An 18,336-nucleotide genomic window follows, 5' to 3' on the forward strand; every position below is an offset into this window, starting at 1 on the left:
TGACAATTTCTCTATTATACCATTTGTATTTCATATACCTTTGACTATTGGATGTTCTTATAGGCACTTCAATGCAAGCCTAATCTCGGGAGTTGATAGGCTTGAAGTCATAAACAGCGCTGTGCTTCAAGCATGGCTAAGAGCTGCTCGCAAACGCAGTAAAGTGCCGTTTGAATGAATGCTTACAAGCATGCTGCTGCCTACCACCGCTCAGTCAGACTGCTCTATCAAATATCAAAATCAGACTTAATTATAATAAACACACAGAAATACGAGCCTTTGGTCATTAATATGGTCAAATCCGGAAACAAAACGTTTATTCTTTCAGTGAAATACGTAACCTTTCCGTATTTTATTGAACGGGTGGCAACCCTAAGTCTAAATATTGCTGTTACATTGCACAACCTTCAATGTTATGTAATAATTATGTAAAATTCTGGCAAATTAATTACGGTCTTTGTTAGGAAGAAATTATCTTCACACAATTCGCAACGAGCCAGGCGGCCCAAACTGTTGCATATACCCTGACTCTGCTTGCACAGAACGCAAGAGAAGTGACACAATTTCCCTGGTTAATATTGCCTGCTAACATGAATCTCTTAACTAAATATGCAGGTTTAAAAAATATATATATACTTGTGCACGCTCCTTCAAAACTTGTATTGATTTTAAGAAAAGGCATTGATGTTTATGGTTAGGTACATTTGTGCAACGATTGCGCTTTTTTCACAAATGCACTTTTGTTAAATCATCCCCCGTTTGGCAAAGTAGGCTGTGATTCGATGATAAATGAACAGGCACCACATTGATTATATGCAATGCAGGACAAGCTAGTTAAACTAGTAATATAATCCATGTGCAGTTAACTAGTGATTATGTTAAGATTGATTGTTTTTTTAAGATAAGTTTAATGCTTGCTAGCAACTTACCTTGGCTCCTTGCTGCACTCGTGAAACAGGTGGTCAGCCTGCCATGCAGTCTCCTCATGGAGTGCAATGTAATCGACCATAATCAGCATCCAAAAATGACGATTACCGATTGTTATGAAAATTTGAAATCGTCCCTAATTAATGGGCCATGCCGATTAATCGGTAGACCTCTAAACCGAATATCACTGAAGAGCGTGTGAACTGAGTACTCACCCAGTAGGAAGAGAGAAGGTCCATAGTACTCAGCATTACTGATGATGTGCTTGAGTGAGGTAGGCAAGGACCCGTCCATGACTGGAGAATAGAGGCCAAACAGAGACAGGACGGTTAGTCAGGCTATGTCCAGGGGGTATTCATACAATCATACATCATGGAATATATACCAGTGCCTTCAGAAAGTGTTCACACCAGTTGACTTTTTCCACATTTTGCTGTGTTACAGCCTGAATTTAAAATGGATTAAAATGAGATTGTGTCATTGACCTACACAAAATACCCAATGTCAATGTGGAATTTAGATTTTTAGAAATGATAAGAAATTATTTAAAAATGAAAGCAGAAATGTCTTGAGTCAATCCCTTTGTTATGGCAAGCCTAATTAAGCTTATTTAAGCTTAAGCGTAAAAAAGGGCACCGATTGATAGATATGCAAAAAACAAAAAAAGCAGACACTGAATATCCCTTTGAGTGTGGTGAAGTTATTAAATTAGGCTTCTGATGTTATATCAATACACAAGTCACGACAAAGATACAGGCATCCTTCCCAACTCGGTTGCCGGAGAGGAAGGAAACCGCTCAGAGATTTTACCATGACGCCAATGGTGATTTAGAAAACAGTTAATGGCTGTGATAGTTCTCCTAAGGAAGGATCAACAACCCTGTAGTTACTCCAAAATACTAACCTAAGAGAGTAAAAAGGAGGAAACCGGCACAGAAAAAAATATTCCAAAACACACATCCTGTTCGCAACAAGGCACTGCAAAAAATGTGGCAAAGAAATAAACTTTTTGTCCTGAATACATAGCATTATGTTTGGGGCAAATCAAACATCACACCACTGAGTACCACTTTATATTTTCAAGCATGGTGGCTGGATCGTGTTATGCTTGTCAACGGCAAGGAAACTTTTTTGTTGTTGAAAAACCCCCAGAAACAATACAGCTAAGCACAAGAAAAATCCTAGACAAAAACCTTGTTTCGTCTGCTTGCAACAGACACTGGGAGACAAACTCCACTTTCAGCAGGACAATAACCTAAAACACAAGGCCAAATCTACACTGGAGCTGCTTTAAAAAAAAAGAGACATAATTGAATGTTCCCGAGAGGCCTCGTTACAGTTTTGACTGAAATGGGCTTGTAAATATGGCAAGACATGAAAATGGCTGTCTATCATTGATCAACAAAGAACTTGACAGGGTTTGAAGAAATATTGTTTTTATATATATATTCTACCATACAGGTGTATTTGTACCTGCTGCCAAGGTAGCAGCTACTCTTTCTGGGGTGCAAACAAGATTAAGGCAATTATACTGAACAAAATATAAAAACGCAATAATTTCAAAGATTTTACTGAGTTACAGTTCATACAAGGAAATCAGTCAATTGAAATAACCATAGATTAAGGCCTTTACAGATGACTTGGCAGGGGTGCAGCCATGGGTGGGCCAGACCCACCCACTGGGGAGCGTGGCCCAGCCAATCAGAATGAGTTTCTCCCCACAAAATGGCTTTATTACAGATAGAAATACTCATTGCTCTGGTGGACATTCCTATAGTCAGCATGCCAACTACACGCCCCTTCAAAACTTGAGACATCTGTGGCATTGTGTTGTATGACAAAAGTGCACATTTTAGGGTGGCCTTTTATTGTCCCGAGCACAAGGTGCACCTGTATACTTACACTGCTGTTTAAATCAGCTTGTTGATGTGCCACACCTGTCAGGTAGATGGATTATATTGGCTAAGGAGTAATGCTCACTAACGGATATAAACAAATTTGTGCACATTTGTGCAAAATCAGCTTTGAATAGAACATTTCTGGGATTTTTTATTTCCGCTCATGAAACATGGGACCAACACTTTACATGTTGCGTTTATATTCATTCAGTGCACATCAAAAAAAAAAAACAGTACATTGTATAACACATTTTCACACCACTCTAATCTACAATAAAACATTTGTAATACCACAAAATTATAATGCGTTTGTGTGTCTCTTCAGTCCACGGTGTTCCATAAGGTGTTTTTACTGCTTGCATGAGTTACTTGATGTGGAATAGAATTCCGTGCAGTCCTGTGCGTTTCCCCAGCCTCTGTTCTGGACTGTTCTGGGAACGATGAAGAAACCCGTGGTGGCATGCCTTGTGGTGCATGTATGGTTGTCTGAGCTGTGTGCAAGTTGTTTGAACAGACAGCTCAGTGCTTCAACATGTCAACACAGTAGTGACGCAGTCAATCTCTCCTCTACTTTGAGCCAGGAGAGACTGATATGCATGTTATTGATGTAAGCACTCAGTGTACAGTTAATGGCCAGCCGTTCTGCTCTGGGCCCACTGTAATTTACCCATGTCCCTCTCTGTGGCACTTGACCATAGGACTGGGCAGTCATCCAGATGCGAGAAAACAAGGGCCAGAAGGACCATTTTTGCTGATAGCGATGTCAAGAAAGCAGAGCAGAGCTTTACTACACAGACCTATCCTTATCTTAGCTACCTCGGCATCAATATGTTTTACAATTCAGGGTTACAGCAAGCAGTTTAGGGACCTCAACTTCCACAGTATTCATTACAAGATTTACGTTTTTTTGAATGAAGTCCCAAATAAAATGCTTTTCGTTTTTGAAATATTTCAGACTAGCTTATTACTTGCAACCCATTCTAACACTGACTGCAGCTCCTTTTTTAAGCGTCACAGTGATTTCACTTCTTGTTGTCGCTGACGTGTATAATGCTGAATCATTAGCAAACATGAAAGGCTTTACTCAGTGCCAGGTCATTAGTAAAGTTTGAAAAAGTAAGAGGCCTAGACAGCTGCCGTGGGGAATGCCCGACTACCTGTATTATGTTGGAGATACTTCCATTAAAGAACACCCACTGTTCTGCTAGACAGGCCATTCTCGATCCACGATATAGCAGATGTCATAACAATTTTTTTTCAGCAGCAGATCAATAATCTCACAAATTTAACTGAACTATAACAAAACCGCTCCCAATCTTCTTAATATCAATTTATTTCAGCCAATTCAGTAATTTGTGTAAGTGACACACATGTTTAGTGCCCTTCCCTATAAGCATACTGAAAGTCAGTTAATTTGTTTACTGTGAAAAAGTACATTTTTTCCAAAAGTTTATAAAGAGTTGGCTGAGCTCTTAGAGACTTAACCCAAAAGATTCATAGCTGTAATCATTGCCAATGGTTTTTCAAAAATGTTTTGACTCAGGGGGGCGAATATTTATCTAATCAAGATAAGTTTATAAAAAAAGTTAAAAAAATAAAACTAATTATTTATATCTCTAAAATCAAATCAATTTTAATCCCACTTTCTGAAAGCACTGTATTCAGATATGGCCTTCATGGTTATGAATAGTCTTCCACTTCAATTTGTTGAAGCACCATTTCCTACTATCAGCATTAGAAACCCTTAACCCTTAAGGGTGGCAGGTAGCCTAGCGCTTAAGAGCGTTGAGCCAGTAACCGGTCACTGGTTCAAATCCCAGAGCTGAAAAATCTGTCAATGTGCCCTTGACCATGGCACTGAACCCTAATTGCTCATGTCAGTTGCTCTGGATAAGAGTACCGTAATTGCTGGACTATTAAGCGCACCCGAATATAAACCGCACCCACTCAATTATTAAAGAAATATGTATTTTGTACATAAATAAGCCGCACATGTCTATAAGCCGCAGGTGCCTACCGGTACATTGAAACAAATTAACTTTACACAGCCTTTAAATGAAACATGGCTTGTAACAAAAATTAAAACTGTAGCCTACCAAGGAAGTCATTGGTCACCATCTTCCTCCTCCTGTGCACTGAAACCACTTTAGTCATCTCTTCGGTGTAGGAGTTGAATAGCCTCAGTATTGCTTCATCCGATGTTGGATCGTTTTCATTGTCGCTCTCGTCACTTTCATCCGGAGGCAAATACCCCGCTGAGCTCATGCTGCCCCTTCAACACGCAGCAGTCCAGCCTTTCGAAACCCATTGATGATAGTGGATTTTTTGACAATGCTCCACGCTGTCAGGACCCACTGGCAGACTTGACCATAAGTTGCTCTTCGCATGCGGCCCGTTTTAGTGAAGGATTTCTCCCCAATTGTCATCCAAGCCTCCCACTGAACACGGAGCGCCACCTTAAATGCACGATTTACACTGATGTCGAGTGGCTGCAAATACTTTGGGCCATCTGCTTTTCTTCCCTCTGAAAGGTGTGTTGTCTATTTGCACTGAGTCAGTTCTTCTCGCTGCTGTTTACAAAGTCTTATATTCGACTCATTAAGGCCAAGCTCCCATGCAGCTCCCATTTCCTTTTCCAACAGCCAGATCGATCGCCTTCAACTTGAAAGCTGCATCATATGCGTTTGTCCGTGTCTTTGCCATGATGAGGGTGACAAAATTACTACCGTAATCAGAATGATGGGAAGTTTGAGCGCGCTCGATTTACGTCACATTATGTGACGGTGCTCAGTTTTTTGGCGGCATGAATCTTGTGAAAGCGGGAAAAATCCATAAATTAGCCGCGTCATTGTATAAACTGCGAAGTTCAAAGTGTGGGAATAAAGTAGCGGCTTAAATAGTCCGGAAATTACGGTATATGGTAAAAGACTTACAATGATCATATAGGGCCAGTTACCCCAGATAGCTTAAAGTAGCTGGCCAGAGTTCCAGAAATATGACCTATAATTGACTACAATATGAATGAAATACATTTCATTCCAAAAAAGAAAAGAAAAGATAATTAAGGATGTTCAGGGGATTCTGTTCCCCTGCTAGGCCTCTCAGGAAACAGAATGGTGTGGGCGTATACCAGTCAACAACTGATTTGCCAGCTCAGCCAATGGAATCTGCTCACACTTGGATATTCAAATTAGCTACCAACTCCACTTAGGGCTAGTAGGCTATCTGGGTTTTACACGTGGCAGTTTAACCAAGTTAAATAGTGTGGATGGATTAAGGATTTGGAAAAGCATTACGGAACTACTAGAGTACTTTACTATAAACAGCAATTAATGCGGACTGATTATTTCACAAACGTGAGTGGTTTGTCACGATTCCTGATATTTTTTTGTTAGTTACCTCGACTATCAGTCAACAAAAGCTAGTTAGGTTTCCTCAATATCGATACAAACCAGAGGACTTGAAATAGAAGTGACTGGTGAGGTAGTTGTTATTTTTTTGTTAGTTACCTCGACTATCAGTCAACAAAAGCTAGCTAGGTTTCCTCGATATCGATACAAACCACAGGACTTGAAATAGAAGTGACTGGTGAGGTAGTTTTATAGGCTTTGTCCGCTTTGCTAACACCAGCTGTGGATTGATTAGCTTGCTAGCTAGATTCTGTGTAGTGTGCACTCCTGAGCCCATGGGAGATTCTCAACCGATTTAGCCCACTCCTCTGTCCTCTCTATGCCTACTTTTGAAAAAGGTCAAAGGTAATCGAGGAGATGAGGCGGAAATACAGAAAACAAATGCGCTTGTATGAAATGAGACTCGTTGTCCATGAGCTCTTCGTCGGGCAAATGGCTTTTACAGAGAACCTAAAATGTTTCACTTGTTGTGGCAGACCATTTATAGATAAAATGATAAGTAGCATATGGACCTTTGCTCTTTTGTTCTCTATTGAATCTCAAGCAAGGGGGAGGCCGATGACATCACTGATTTCCATCAGACCAACTCCTTGAAGTTTGCTGTTGTCAAAAGAACATTATTTTGCTTAAACCATTTTTTTTTTTACCATTTAGTGTGTACTTCACTGTATTTATACTTGGGATATCGCTTTTCAAAAGTTTCATAATAGCTGCAGGATGCCTAAGTCTAGAAAATCTCCATTGATCATGCATTTTATAGAGTGTGGTTATCATAGATCACTCACCGTGGCGGATGCCATCAGAGAAGGCAGGGTCCTGGATTGCTTTCTTTAAAAAGTTTAACATTGACTTCAACAGAGCGGCCCTCTGGGGAATACACTGGACTCCTGTAAGGAGAAAAGCCATGGGAGATGGTCAAAGTGGGAGACTGTCAACATGGAGTGTGTGCATGCCTTGCCTTGCCTTGCCCAGTACGTGCTTGAGTGTGCGTGCGATAGCCTAAGCTGAGGGAGTGTGTTTGTGCGAGTGTTGCATGCGTGTTCCTCGGCGTGTGTCTGTGTACCTGTACGGGGTGTGCTGGAAGTGTTGCTGAGTCCTCTGGGATCGGTCTCAGGTCTGGGGCCAGAGGAAGTTGAGGGACCAGGGCTGCTCTCCATCCTCTCTTCTGACACTGTTAGGAATACACAGTGTTAGCAGCCACAACACAAAGCTAACTGCCATGACACATCGCCAACTCTGGACCTATATTAGCAACCATAATGTAGACATGGAAGAAGTGGGTAAATTGAGGCCATTTAACTTTTAATTTAGGGAGCTCATTAAATTTGTGGCAACCATAACACTACAACGCGTAGCTAGTTACCAGGAAGTAGCATTGTAGTCTTGACATTTTTGTAGGCTTTATGAATGATCTTCAAATGGGGAAAAATGTAGCGCAATAGTCTATAAGCCAAACACTTCATAAAAGGCATCTGGCAGAAGTATTCATTCTAACATTTTTTATTTAACCTTTACTTTTAACAGGGAAGACATTGAGACCTTGGTCTCTTTTACAAAATGTGCCCTGCATACACACACTGCATTAAATAAAGGTTAAATAAAACTCAGTATTCAGACCCCTTCCCCTTTTCCACATTGTGTTATGTAACAGCCTTATTCTAAAATGGCTTAAATAAAACATTTATCAATCTACACACAATACCCAATAATGACAAAGCAATTTGTGTGCACAAATCTTTAAAAAAATATATATATATTTTTAAATATAGAAATAGTTTATTTACATATGTATTCAGACCCTTTGCTAAGAGACTCAAAATGGAGCTCAGGTGCATCCGGTTTCCATTGATCATCCTTGAGATGTTTCTACAACTTGGAGTCCACCCGTGGTAAATTCAATTGATTGGACATTATTTGGAAAGGCACACATCTGTTTATATAAGGTCCCACAGTTGACAGTGCAAAAACAGCAAAAACCAAGCCATGAGGTCGAAGGAATTGTCTGTAGAGCTCCGAGACAGGATTGTGTCGAGGCCCAGGGTACCAAAAAAATGTCTGCAGCATCAAATGGCCCCAAGAACACGGCTGCCTCCATCATTCATAAATGGAAGATGTTTGGAACCACAAAGACTCTTCCAAGAGTTGGTCAGGGAGGTGGCTAAGAACCCAATGGTCACTGACAAAGCGTCAAAGTTCCTCTGTGGAGATGGGAGAACCTTCCAGAAGGACAACCATCTCTGCAGCACTCCACCAGATCAGGCCTTTATGGTAGAGTGGGCAGACGGAAGCCACTATTGAAAGGCACATGACAGCCTGCTTGGAGTTTGCCAAAAGGCACAGAAAGGAGTCTGACCATGAGAAACAAGCATCAGGCCTGGAGGAAACCGATGGTGAAGAATGGTGGCAGCAGCATCATGCTGTGGGGATGTTTTTTAGCGGCAGGGACTAGTTGACTAGTCAGGATCGAGGGAAAGATTAACTGAGCAAAGTACAGTCGTGGCCAAAAATTGAGAATGACAAAAATATTAGTTTCCACAAAGTTAGCAGCTTCAGTGTCTATAGATATTTTGTCAGATGTTACTATGGAATACAGAAGTATAATTACAAGCATTTCATAAGTGTCAAAGGCTTTTATTGACAATTACATGAAGTTGATGCAGTCAATATTTGCAGTGTTGACCCTTCTTTTTCAAGACCTCTGCAATCCACCCTGGCATGCTGTCAATTAACTTCTGGGCCACATCCTGACTGATGGCTGCCCATTCTTGCATAATCAATGCTTGGAGTTTGTCAGAATTTGTGGGTTTTTGCTTGTCCACCCGCCCCTTGAGGATTGACCACAAATTCTCAATGGGATTAAGTGTTGGAGAGTTTTTTGGCCATGGACTCAAAATATTGATGTTTTGTTCCCCGAGCCACTAAGTTATCACTTTTGCCTTATGGCAAGGTGCTCCATTCATACTGGACAAGGCATTGTTCATTACCAAACTGTTTCTGGATGGTTGGGAGAAGTTGCTCTCGGAGGATGTGTTGGTACCATTGTTTATTCATGGCTGTGTTCTTAGGCAAAATTGTAAGTGAGCCCACTCCCTTGGCTGAGAAGCAACCCCACATGAATGGTCTCAGGATGCTTGACTTTTGGCATGATACAGGACTGATGGTAGCGCCCACCTTGTCTTCCGCAATCAAGCTTTTTTCCAGATGCCCCAAACAATCAGAAAGGGGATTCAAAGAAAATGACCTTACCCCAGTCCTCAGCAGTCCAATCCCTGTACCTTTTGCAGAATATCAGTCTGTCCCTGATGTTTTTCCTGAAGAGAAGTGGATTCTTTGCTGCCCTTCTTGACACAAGGCCATCCTCCAAAAGTCTTCGCCTCACTGTGCGTGCAGATCCACTCACACCTGCCTGCTGCCATTCCTGAGCAAGCTCTGTACTGGTGGTGCCCCGATCCTGCAGCTGAATCAACTTTAGGAGGTGGTCCTGGCGCATGTTAGACTGTCTTGGGCACCCTGAAGCCTTCTTCACAACAATTGAACCTCTCTCCTTGAAGTTCTTGATGATTCGATAAATGGTTGATTTTGGTGCAATCTTACTGGCAGCAATATCCTTGCCTGTGAAGCCCTTTTTGTGCAAAGCAATGATGACGACATGCGTTTCCTTGCAGGTAACCATGGATGACAGAGGAAGAACAATGATTCCAAGCTCCAACCTCCTTTTGAAGCTTCCAGTCTGTTATTTGAACTCAATCAGCATGACAGTGATCTCCAGCCTTGTCCTCATCAACATTCACACCCGTGTTAACGAGAGTATCACTGACATGATGTCAGCTGGTCCTTTTGTGGCAGGGCTGAAATGCAGTGGAAATGTCTTTGGGGATTCAGCTCATTTGCATGGCAAAGACGGACTTTGCAATTAATCTGATCACTCTTCATAAGATTCTGGATTATATGCAAATTGCCATCATACAAACTGAGGCAGCAAAAATTCATATTTATGTCATTCCCAAAACATTTGGCCACGACTGTAAAGAGATCCTTGATGAAAACCTGCTCCAGAGCACTCAGGACTTCAGACCGGGCCAAAGTTTCACATCCCAACAGGACAACGACCCTAAGCACACTGTCAAGACAACACAGGAGTGGCTTCGGGACAAGTCTCAATGTCCTTGAGTGGCCCAGCCAGAGCCCGGACTTGAAACCAATCGAACATCTCTGGAGAGACTTCAATAGCTGTGCAGCAACGCTCCCCATCCAACTTAACAGAGCTTGAGAGAAACTCCCCAAATAGAGGTGTGCCAACCTTGTAGCATCATACCCAAGAAGACTTGAGGCTGTAATCACTGCCAAAGGTGCATCAATAAAGTACTGAGTAAATGGTCTGAATACTTTTGTAAATGTGATTTCAGTTTAGTTTTTGTGCAAACATTTCTAAAAACCTGTTTTTGCATTGTCATTATGGGGTATTGTGTGTAGATTGATGAGGGGGGGTAAAGATTTAATCAATTTTAGAATAAGGCTAAGGTGCACCAGTGTAATGATCATGATGTTTAATCAGCTTCTTGATTTGCCATACCTCTCAGGTGTATGGATTATCTTGGCAAAGGAGAAATGTTCCCTAAAAGGGGATGTAAACAAATTTGTGCACAATTTGAGAGAAATAAGCTTTTTTGTAAGTATGGAACATTTCTGGGATCTTTTATTCCAGCTCACGAAACATGGGACCAACACTTTACATTGTGTGTTTACATTTTGTTCAGTGTAGTCAATGTGAAACATTCTTACGAGAGTTAAAACATCTTATATGGCCGCGTTTTCACAAATGTTATTATATAATCGTCAAGCCCATTCAAAAGATAAGGGGACAGGACCTTGATATACAGCGGAAGGGGCAGTTACTTTCACAGGGTTTCATAGCCATGTTGATCCCTTATTATGATCTGAACAAATGTAGGCCTACACCCAAAAATATGGAACAGTTTATTGCCAACAATAAAATAAAAAAAAGAGCTTACTGTTTTCTGACTGGCCGTCCATGTCCGTGTCCATGTCCTCAGATTCTACGGTGGAGTTGGGTCTCTGGATCTTTGGCTTAATGACAAAAGGACACTCTTTCCTAGACAGGTCTACCTCATGCTGCAGAGAGAGAGAATGATTGGGGGAAAAAGGGAAAGAGAGAGCAAGGGAGTAAATGAGTACAGGAGTTTGGCACATGTTTGTTTTCAGCAGTGTCTTTGAGCTGAGTAGCCAGACTCCAGTGCTGCATCAGGGACCCGGGAAGTGAGGTGCATCACCCACTCAGTCTTTCCCAGGTTATTTATATAACATATTTATTATTCCCCAGGTGGGGCACAAAGGCCCCAGATGCACCTTCCAAGCCCTCTGGCAACATTTCAATTGAAAATAATAAGTGTTTTTTGCTGGGGGCAACAGATAGGCATAGGAGCATGCCCTGCCTGGTATATATGTCCCTGCGCCCCCTGCTGATAAAGATGTTAAGGCCGGTGTGTGTTTGGGATGGGTATAGTCGACGCAATGCACCCCATAAAATGACATACCGGATCCCTACACAGGTTCATGCCTTTGTTATTGTCAGCAGACAGTTGCTCTACGTGTAGCAAGCAACATGGAAGAGCTCTAACCAAGGCAAAATGAAATTTAAAATTACAGAATTATGTCAGCTAAAAGAGGAGTAGGGTACAACAAGCAACCATCAGGTAGGCTGTTTAATCAGAACGGCGTTGTTGTAGACAAGGGCAAGAAGCACAGCAAAATAGTTGGCCATCTCAGCTAGCTTCTTTACATCGATTTGATGCAGTCAAGACCGGCTCTAGCAGATGAGATGATAGATAGAAAAACGTGTAGATGCCGTAGGTTAGCTAGCGCGAGTCTGTATGGCTACCCTCACTCTCCCCCTCCTGTGTCAAACACACCGGTCCCTGCCCATCCCCGCACTGCTGCAAGCAAGCAGAGCGGCACCTCTCAAGTCACGCACCAATCCAGTCCAAGTTTAATATAAATATATATATATTTTTAATACATGTATTTCAACTATCTGAAAATCTCAAAATATTTCAGGATATTATTTCAATAGTGAAATTATTTCAAATGCCCATCCCTCCTAGTGTGTGTGTGTTACCCTACCTCCAGCCTGCTGATGAAGATGGTAAGGCCAGTGTGGGACTGGAAGGCTGCCATGTCCAGATTGGTGATGAGGTCCACCACTCGGACCGCACGCGTCACAAACGTGATCTGGTCCTGCTCGTCCCCCAGGAACTTTATCACCTAAGGAAGAAGTAGGCAGTAGATAAGACTGTGTGCATACAAACAGTACGGGGCAGATTCCCAGATCCAGAATAAGCCTATTCTGGTCTTAAAAAACAACTCAGCTCCTCTACTTCTGCACTAAAAGGCGTGCTAAATGTGATCTTAATTGGGGTACCTATGGCACATAAGGACGGAAAAATGTAGGGCTGCTCAGCCCTTTTGCAGTGAGCCATTCAGAATGCTGGACCGGACATATATTCTGAGCAGATCTTCAAAATGTCACACACCTGCACAGAATGTGTGCCCGTCAAACATACTTGGTGAAACCAGGCCAGCTCAGCAGAATGATATGTAAAGTTTGCTTGGTAAGTAAACGCCAGACTATTTCCATTGCCCCCCCTCTTTCACGCTGCTGCAACTGTTATTATCTATGCATTATCTAAAACATATCTCTTTAATAACTCTACCTACATGTGCATATTACCTCAACTAACTGGTGCCCCCGCACATTGACTCTGTACCCCCTGTATATAGCCTCGCTATTGTTATTTTACTCCTGCCGTTTAATTATTTGTTACTTTTGGGGGGGGTCGGCATTTTTCTTAAAACTGCGTTGTTGGTTAAGGGCTTGTAAGTAAGCATTTCAATGTAAGGTCTACCTACACCTGTTGTATTGGGCGCATATGTTGTATATGACAAATGTATATTTTTACCTTGAGCAGGGCTTCCATCATCCCACAAGAGACCAGGGCCTCCCCCCCAGCGTCATAACTAGCTAGGTGGTAGAGGAAGGAGAACAGCGCCGTGGCAAACTGGTGCGGGTACGGCTCCATCAGAGGGTCTGAGGAGACAACCACAACAACAGGTTACAGAGGGGACTTGCTTCCACCTGAACAGTGAAGCCAAGAATAGGAGCAGGGTGAAACTCCCAAACACACGTCACCTAAATTAGCAAAGGATAGAATCCCACCCTACCTATGACCTTAATTCTACATCTCCTCTAGAACTGTATTGGCATCTCCTTTCAGAACGGTCTAGAAAAAACTAAAATAGGCATTCCACAGTATGTCTGTGACTCACCGATCATGGCCTGTATGCAGTTGCGCACCAGGACAGGCAGGAAGCCGTGGTAAGAGGCTGTGCCGGTGCAGTCGATGATGTTGGACAGCTTGGGTGTCCTCTCAAGGTGCACAATGGACGTTAAGGTGCGTAAAGACGCTGCCTTTATGTCCTGTTGAGAGAGACAGGAGGACTCATGAAAAAGACTATTACATACAGTGGGGCAAAAAAGTATTTAGTCAGCCACCAATTGTGCAAGTCCTCCCACTTAAAAAGATGAGGCCTGTAATTTTCATCATAGGTACACTTCAACTATGACAGACAAAATGAGGGGGGAAAAAAATCCAGAAAATCACATTGTGGGATTTTTAATGAATTTGCAAATGATGGTGGAAAAATAAGTATTTGGTCAATAACAAACGTTTCTCAATACTTTGTTATATAACCTTTTTTGGCAATGACAGAGGTCAAACGTTTTCTATATCTTCACAAGGTTTCATCTTCAATGCCCTTGCTGATGGAAGGAGGTTTTCACTCAAAATCTCACGATACATGGCCCCATTCATTCTTTCCTTTACACGGATCAGTCGTCCTGGTCCCTTTGCAGAAAAACAGCCCCAAAGCATGATGTTTCCACCCCCATGCTTCACAGTAGGTATGGTGTTCTTTGGATGCAACTCAGCATTCTTTGTCCTCCAAACACAACAAGTTGAGTTTTTACCAAAAAGTTATATTTTGGTTTCATCTGACCATATGACATTCTCCCAATCTTCTTCTGGATCATCCAAATGCTCTCTAGCAAGCTTCTGACAGGCCTGGACATGGACTGGCTTAAGCAGGGGGACACGTCTGGCACTGCAGGATTTGAGTCCCTGGCGGCGTAGTGTGTTACTGATGGTAGGCTTTGTTACTTTGGTCCCAGCTCTCTGCAGGTCATTCACTAAGTCCCCCTGTGTAGTTCTGGGATTTTTTTCTCAGCGTTCTTGTGATCATTTTGACCCCACGGGGTGGGATCTTACGTGGAGCCCCAGATCAAGGGAGATTATCAGTGGTCTTGTATGTCTTCCATTTCCTAATAATTGCTCCCACAGTTGATTTCTTCAAACCAAGCTGCTTACCTATTGCAGATTCAGTCTTCCCAGCCTGGTGCAGATCTACAATTTTGTTTCTGGTGTCCTTTGACAGCTCTTTGGTCTTGGCCATAGTGGAGTTTGGAGTGTGACTGTTTGAGGTTGTGGACAGGTGTCTTTTATACTGAGAAGTTCAAACAGGTGCCATTAATACAGGTAACGAGTGGAGAACAAAGAAGAAGTTACACGTCTGTGAGAGCCAGAAATCTTGTTTGTAGGTGACCAAATACTTATTTTCCACCATAATTTGCAAATAAATTCATTAAAAATCCTACAATGTGATTTTTGGGATTTTTCCCCCTCATTCGGTCTGTCATAGTTGAAGTGTACATATGATGAAAATTACAGGCCTCTCATCTTTTTAAGTGGGAGAACTTGCACAATTTGTGGCTGACTAAATACTTTTTTGCCCCACTGTATACCATTCAGGGTTCCCACTCAAATCACATTTACTCTGTTTTATGACTGGGGAAACTCTTCAGGGACGTATACAATGCCGAGACAATAGTGATGGTATTATAATTTCATTCATAATCATTGGCCAAAAATGTCCTACACATTATAGTACAACTATAAACATCATATTGTTAATTGTCAACATCACAATCTTGTATAAATTACATAAATACTGAACCAACAACATCGACCATTCACGGTAACATCGTACACACGCGACATGATTGCAGTCACAATATCGGGCTCCAATTTCACACCTACTACGGTATTGTGACAGTAGTACAGCGGACACAAGGGGAGAGAGAAGGGGAGCGAGAGAGACAAAAAGGTGCATCTTACCACAAGCTGTTTGTCTGTAATCTGTAGCACGTCCACCAGCTCCTCTATCAAGCCGTTGTAGAGAATACTGTTGGCAGACTCCTGGAGTGCATTGGAGTACACTGGGGAAAACGAGACCGCCATAACAATTAAGTTAGCGAAGATATTTCAAAGGAGTCATTGACATGAAATGCATGATGAAAAGTATTGGCTTCATTGATCCGCAGCTACAACACAGACACCAGCAAACATCAGGAACACTCAGACACGAGTACTGACGGGCCTATTTGGCACTGAACAAGGTGGTGGAAACTGTTGAATTATATTGAGCCGGTAACTCAATATCGGGACTGCAGATCAGAATTGGCCATGTAGCTCCAATCTGGTACATTGTACGTGATCCGGGTGAAATAAACACACTTACCCAGGATAGAGATGGCGTGGAGCCTGGCCTGTACAGCTTGTAGTCTCTTCTTGTGGTTGGAGAAGCCGTGGGCCAGTCTGATGTGCGTGAACAGCAGGGTCTGCTTGTCTTTAGGGATGTTGTACATCACCGTCAGAGACTCCATGATCTCACTGGGACTCTCAGAGATCTGGAAACACCACAGGGAGGTTGAGTGAGCAGGACAAGATAGAAAATCAGAAATCCACATTTTGGCAGGGGTAATAGGTCAGTTTCAATGATATGAAAGTACAATAAATCTCAGAAAAGCAATCTCGCAATCTTTGGTTAAATTCATCAAATGCTCTGAGAAAATAGACAACATTTGTCCCTTACCTTGTCGAGCTGTTCGATGTGAATGTAGTGTAGTGTGTTACTACTGGTCTGTTGCCGGGAGAGAAAGTTCACAAATGGTCAATCAATCCACTCATAACAAGACATAGCCTAACAAGACCAGGGACACACATTAGTTGCACACTAATATTTTTTTTCTGGTTAGGAAAGGTGTCCGTCTTTACCTTCCTCTCCACTTTGACCTCGGGGCCAGGTTCAGCATAGAACTCAAAGTGCAGTGTGGTGGCACTGGGAGGGTACTTCTGCTCAGAGTGACACCAAGACAGAGGAGAGGGGTGTAGTTGGGGGTAGGGATAACAAGTCAAAGAAAAATGTCATCACTACAAAGGAAATTAGCTAATTGTGTGGAGACAGCAAGCTTTTATAGATTGTGACAATGACAAAGTGTGACGCTCACCGTCATAGCCAGGTCCCTGCAGCACTCTGCCAGGCCGAAGCCATTCTCTTTTCCTCCCCAGCTCTACACAGGGAACATCACAGACATCAGAACAGCAACTCATACAACTTTATAGTCTACATATCAAGGCAGGGCACATACATTGGTGGTTGGTTTTTAAATAGAACATAGGCTATGGCTGGCAACAGTAAAACTGAACGCGAACTAGAAAAGGCTAAGGCACTCCTTCAATCCAATTTAAAAAGCCTTAAAACACACATTGACAATGGCCTACCCACAACACCCATAGAGTACCATCAGCCCGTTGGGCTAAAAGAGATCCTAATAAACATGTGTGTTTAATTCTGACACACGTACCTCAGCCAGATGTTGTAGGCGTGCCAGCAGAGGGGTCCTCTTGTCAGAGCCCAGTCTGGTGATGTAGTTGGAGCGTTTACTGAACACGTAGAGGAGGTTCAGCACAGACAGAACAACCTGCATGTCACATGATGCTAACAGGGTGGTCAAGTGCTGAGAGGGAGAGCGAGATCAAGAGCGAAAGAAAGAGCAAAAAAGAGCAAGGGGGGCGAGCGAGCGAGGGGGGGAGAAACAGAGTTAATAAGGTGAGAGGCTGATTGGCTCATTCCATCGTGGTTTGTGACAGGTGCATTACCCAGAGAAGAGAATTTATTCACTTAACCTTTATTTACTGAGGATAAGTTATTGCAATGAGTCTTCTAGATCATTTTCCAAAGGCACTAAAAGCAACATCTAGAGTAGACCCTCAAGCAAAAACAAAAAAAGTCAAACTCTTAGGCAGGGGGATCCCAACAGAGCTAGGCAGGGAGGCCTACTTTACCCATACAGTGGGAGGGGAAACAGTGCGTAGTCAAGGGAGGTAGCCCTAAACTATCTGAACTTGTCAAATAAGAAGTTGTCTACAGTTTACATTTCAGCATGCCCTACTGAACATGACCCTGGTCGTGTTAACTGGAGAGTGGTCCTACCTCTATGGAGCTGTAGAGGTGCCTGGAGAAGCTGTACTCAATGAGCAGGGCTGTGAAGTTGAGCACGGCCAGTAGTAAGGCTTTGAGCTGCCCGTTGTCCGGCCGGTCACAGACCAGCAACCACGACATGTTCTCCACCGTCTGGCCCGCATCACACAGGATCCCATCAAAACGGTCCAGCAGGTCAACCCAATGGTAAAGCTCACACTGAAGGGTTGGGAAGACAAGAGAGGCCGGTCGGTAAGGACTCTGGGGGTCACTTTAGATAGAGGCCACGTTCTGCTGATTGAGCGTTAAACACCAAGGCCACGTTCCGCAGACAAATGTTGTGGAACGCTGCTGATAGAATTGTTATGAATATAGTGGACATGATTCCTTATTTTACATTAGAGGAAATGTTGTACTACATCATATATTCACATTGGAAAATCACAATATTGTGCCCTGCTGTGCGCAGCCCAGGTGAATAATAGGTGGGATAGGGGGCAGCATTTTCACTTTTGGTTGAATAGCTTGCCCAGAGTGAACTGCCTCCTACTCTGTCCCAGATGCTAATATATGCATATTATTAGTAGTATTGGATCAAAAACACTGAAGTTTCTAAAACTGCTTGAATGATGTCTGTGAGTATAACAGAACTCATATGGCAGGCGAAAACCTGAGAGAAATCCAACCAGGAAGTGGGACATCTAAGG

General features: G+C 42.6%; 1 protein-coding gene across 19 annotated transcripts in view; it reads right to left on the bottom strand.

Annotated features, from left to right (window-relative positions):
- LOC118360127 (E3 ubiquitin-protein ligase HUWE1-like) overlaps positions 1-18,336 on the bottom strand; it is an 82,342-nt gene that overhangs the window by 53,676 nt on the left and 10,330 nt on the right. For all 19 annotated transcript variants that reach the window (XM_052482486.1, XM_052482482.1, XM_052482491.1 and 16 more), the window contains 14 exons: positions 17,642-17,848; positions 17,013-17,165; positions 16,656-16,718; positions 16,423-16,500; positions 16,241-16,288; positions 15,887-16,055; positions 15,484-15,584; positions 13,580-13,730; positions 13,213-13,340; positions 12,377-12,517; positions 11,248-11,368; positions 7,299-7,406; positions 7,021-7,122; positions 1,143-1,223 (listed from right to left, as the gene is read on the bottom strand). In XM_052482486.1, the coding sequence (XP_052338446.1) occupies positions 1,143-1,223; positions 7,021-7,122; positions 7,299-7,406; positions 11,248-11,368; positions 12,377-12,517; positions 13,213-13,340; positions 13,580-13,730; positions 15,484-15,584; positions 15,887-16,055; positions 16,241-16,288; positions 16,423-16,500; positions 16,656-16,718; positions 17,013-17,165; positions 17,642-17,848 (1,651 nt within the window). The remainder of the gene's footprint in view (positions 1-1,142; positions 1,224-7,020; positions 7,123-7,298; positions 7,407-11,247; positions 11,369-12,376; positions 12,518-13,212; positions 13,341-13,579; positions 13,731-15,483; positions 15,585-15,886; positions 16,056-16,240; positions 16,289-16,422; positions 16,501-16,655; positions 16,719-17,012; positions 17,166-17,641; positions 17,849-18,336) is intronic.

The sequence above is a fragment of the Oncorhynchus keta genome, chromosome 27 (genome assembly GCF_023373465.1).
Source record: "Oncorhynchus keta strain PuntledgeMale-10-30-2019 chromosome 27, Oket_V2, whole genome shotgun sequence".
Classification (NCBI taxonomy): Eukaryota; Metazoa; Chordata; class Actinopteri; order Salmoniformes; family Salmonidae; genus Oncorhynchus; species Oncorhynchus keta.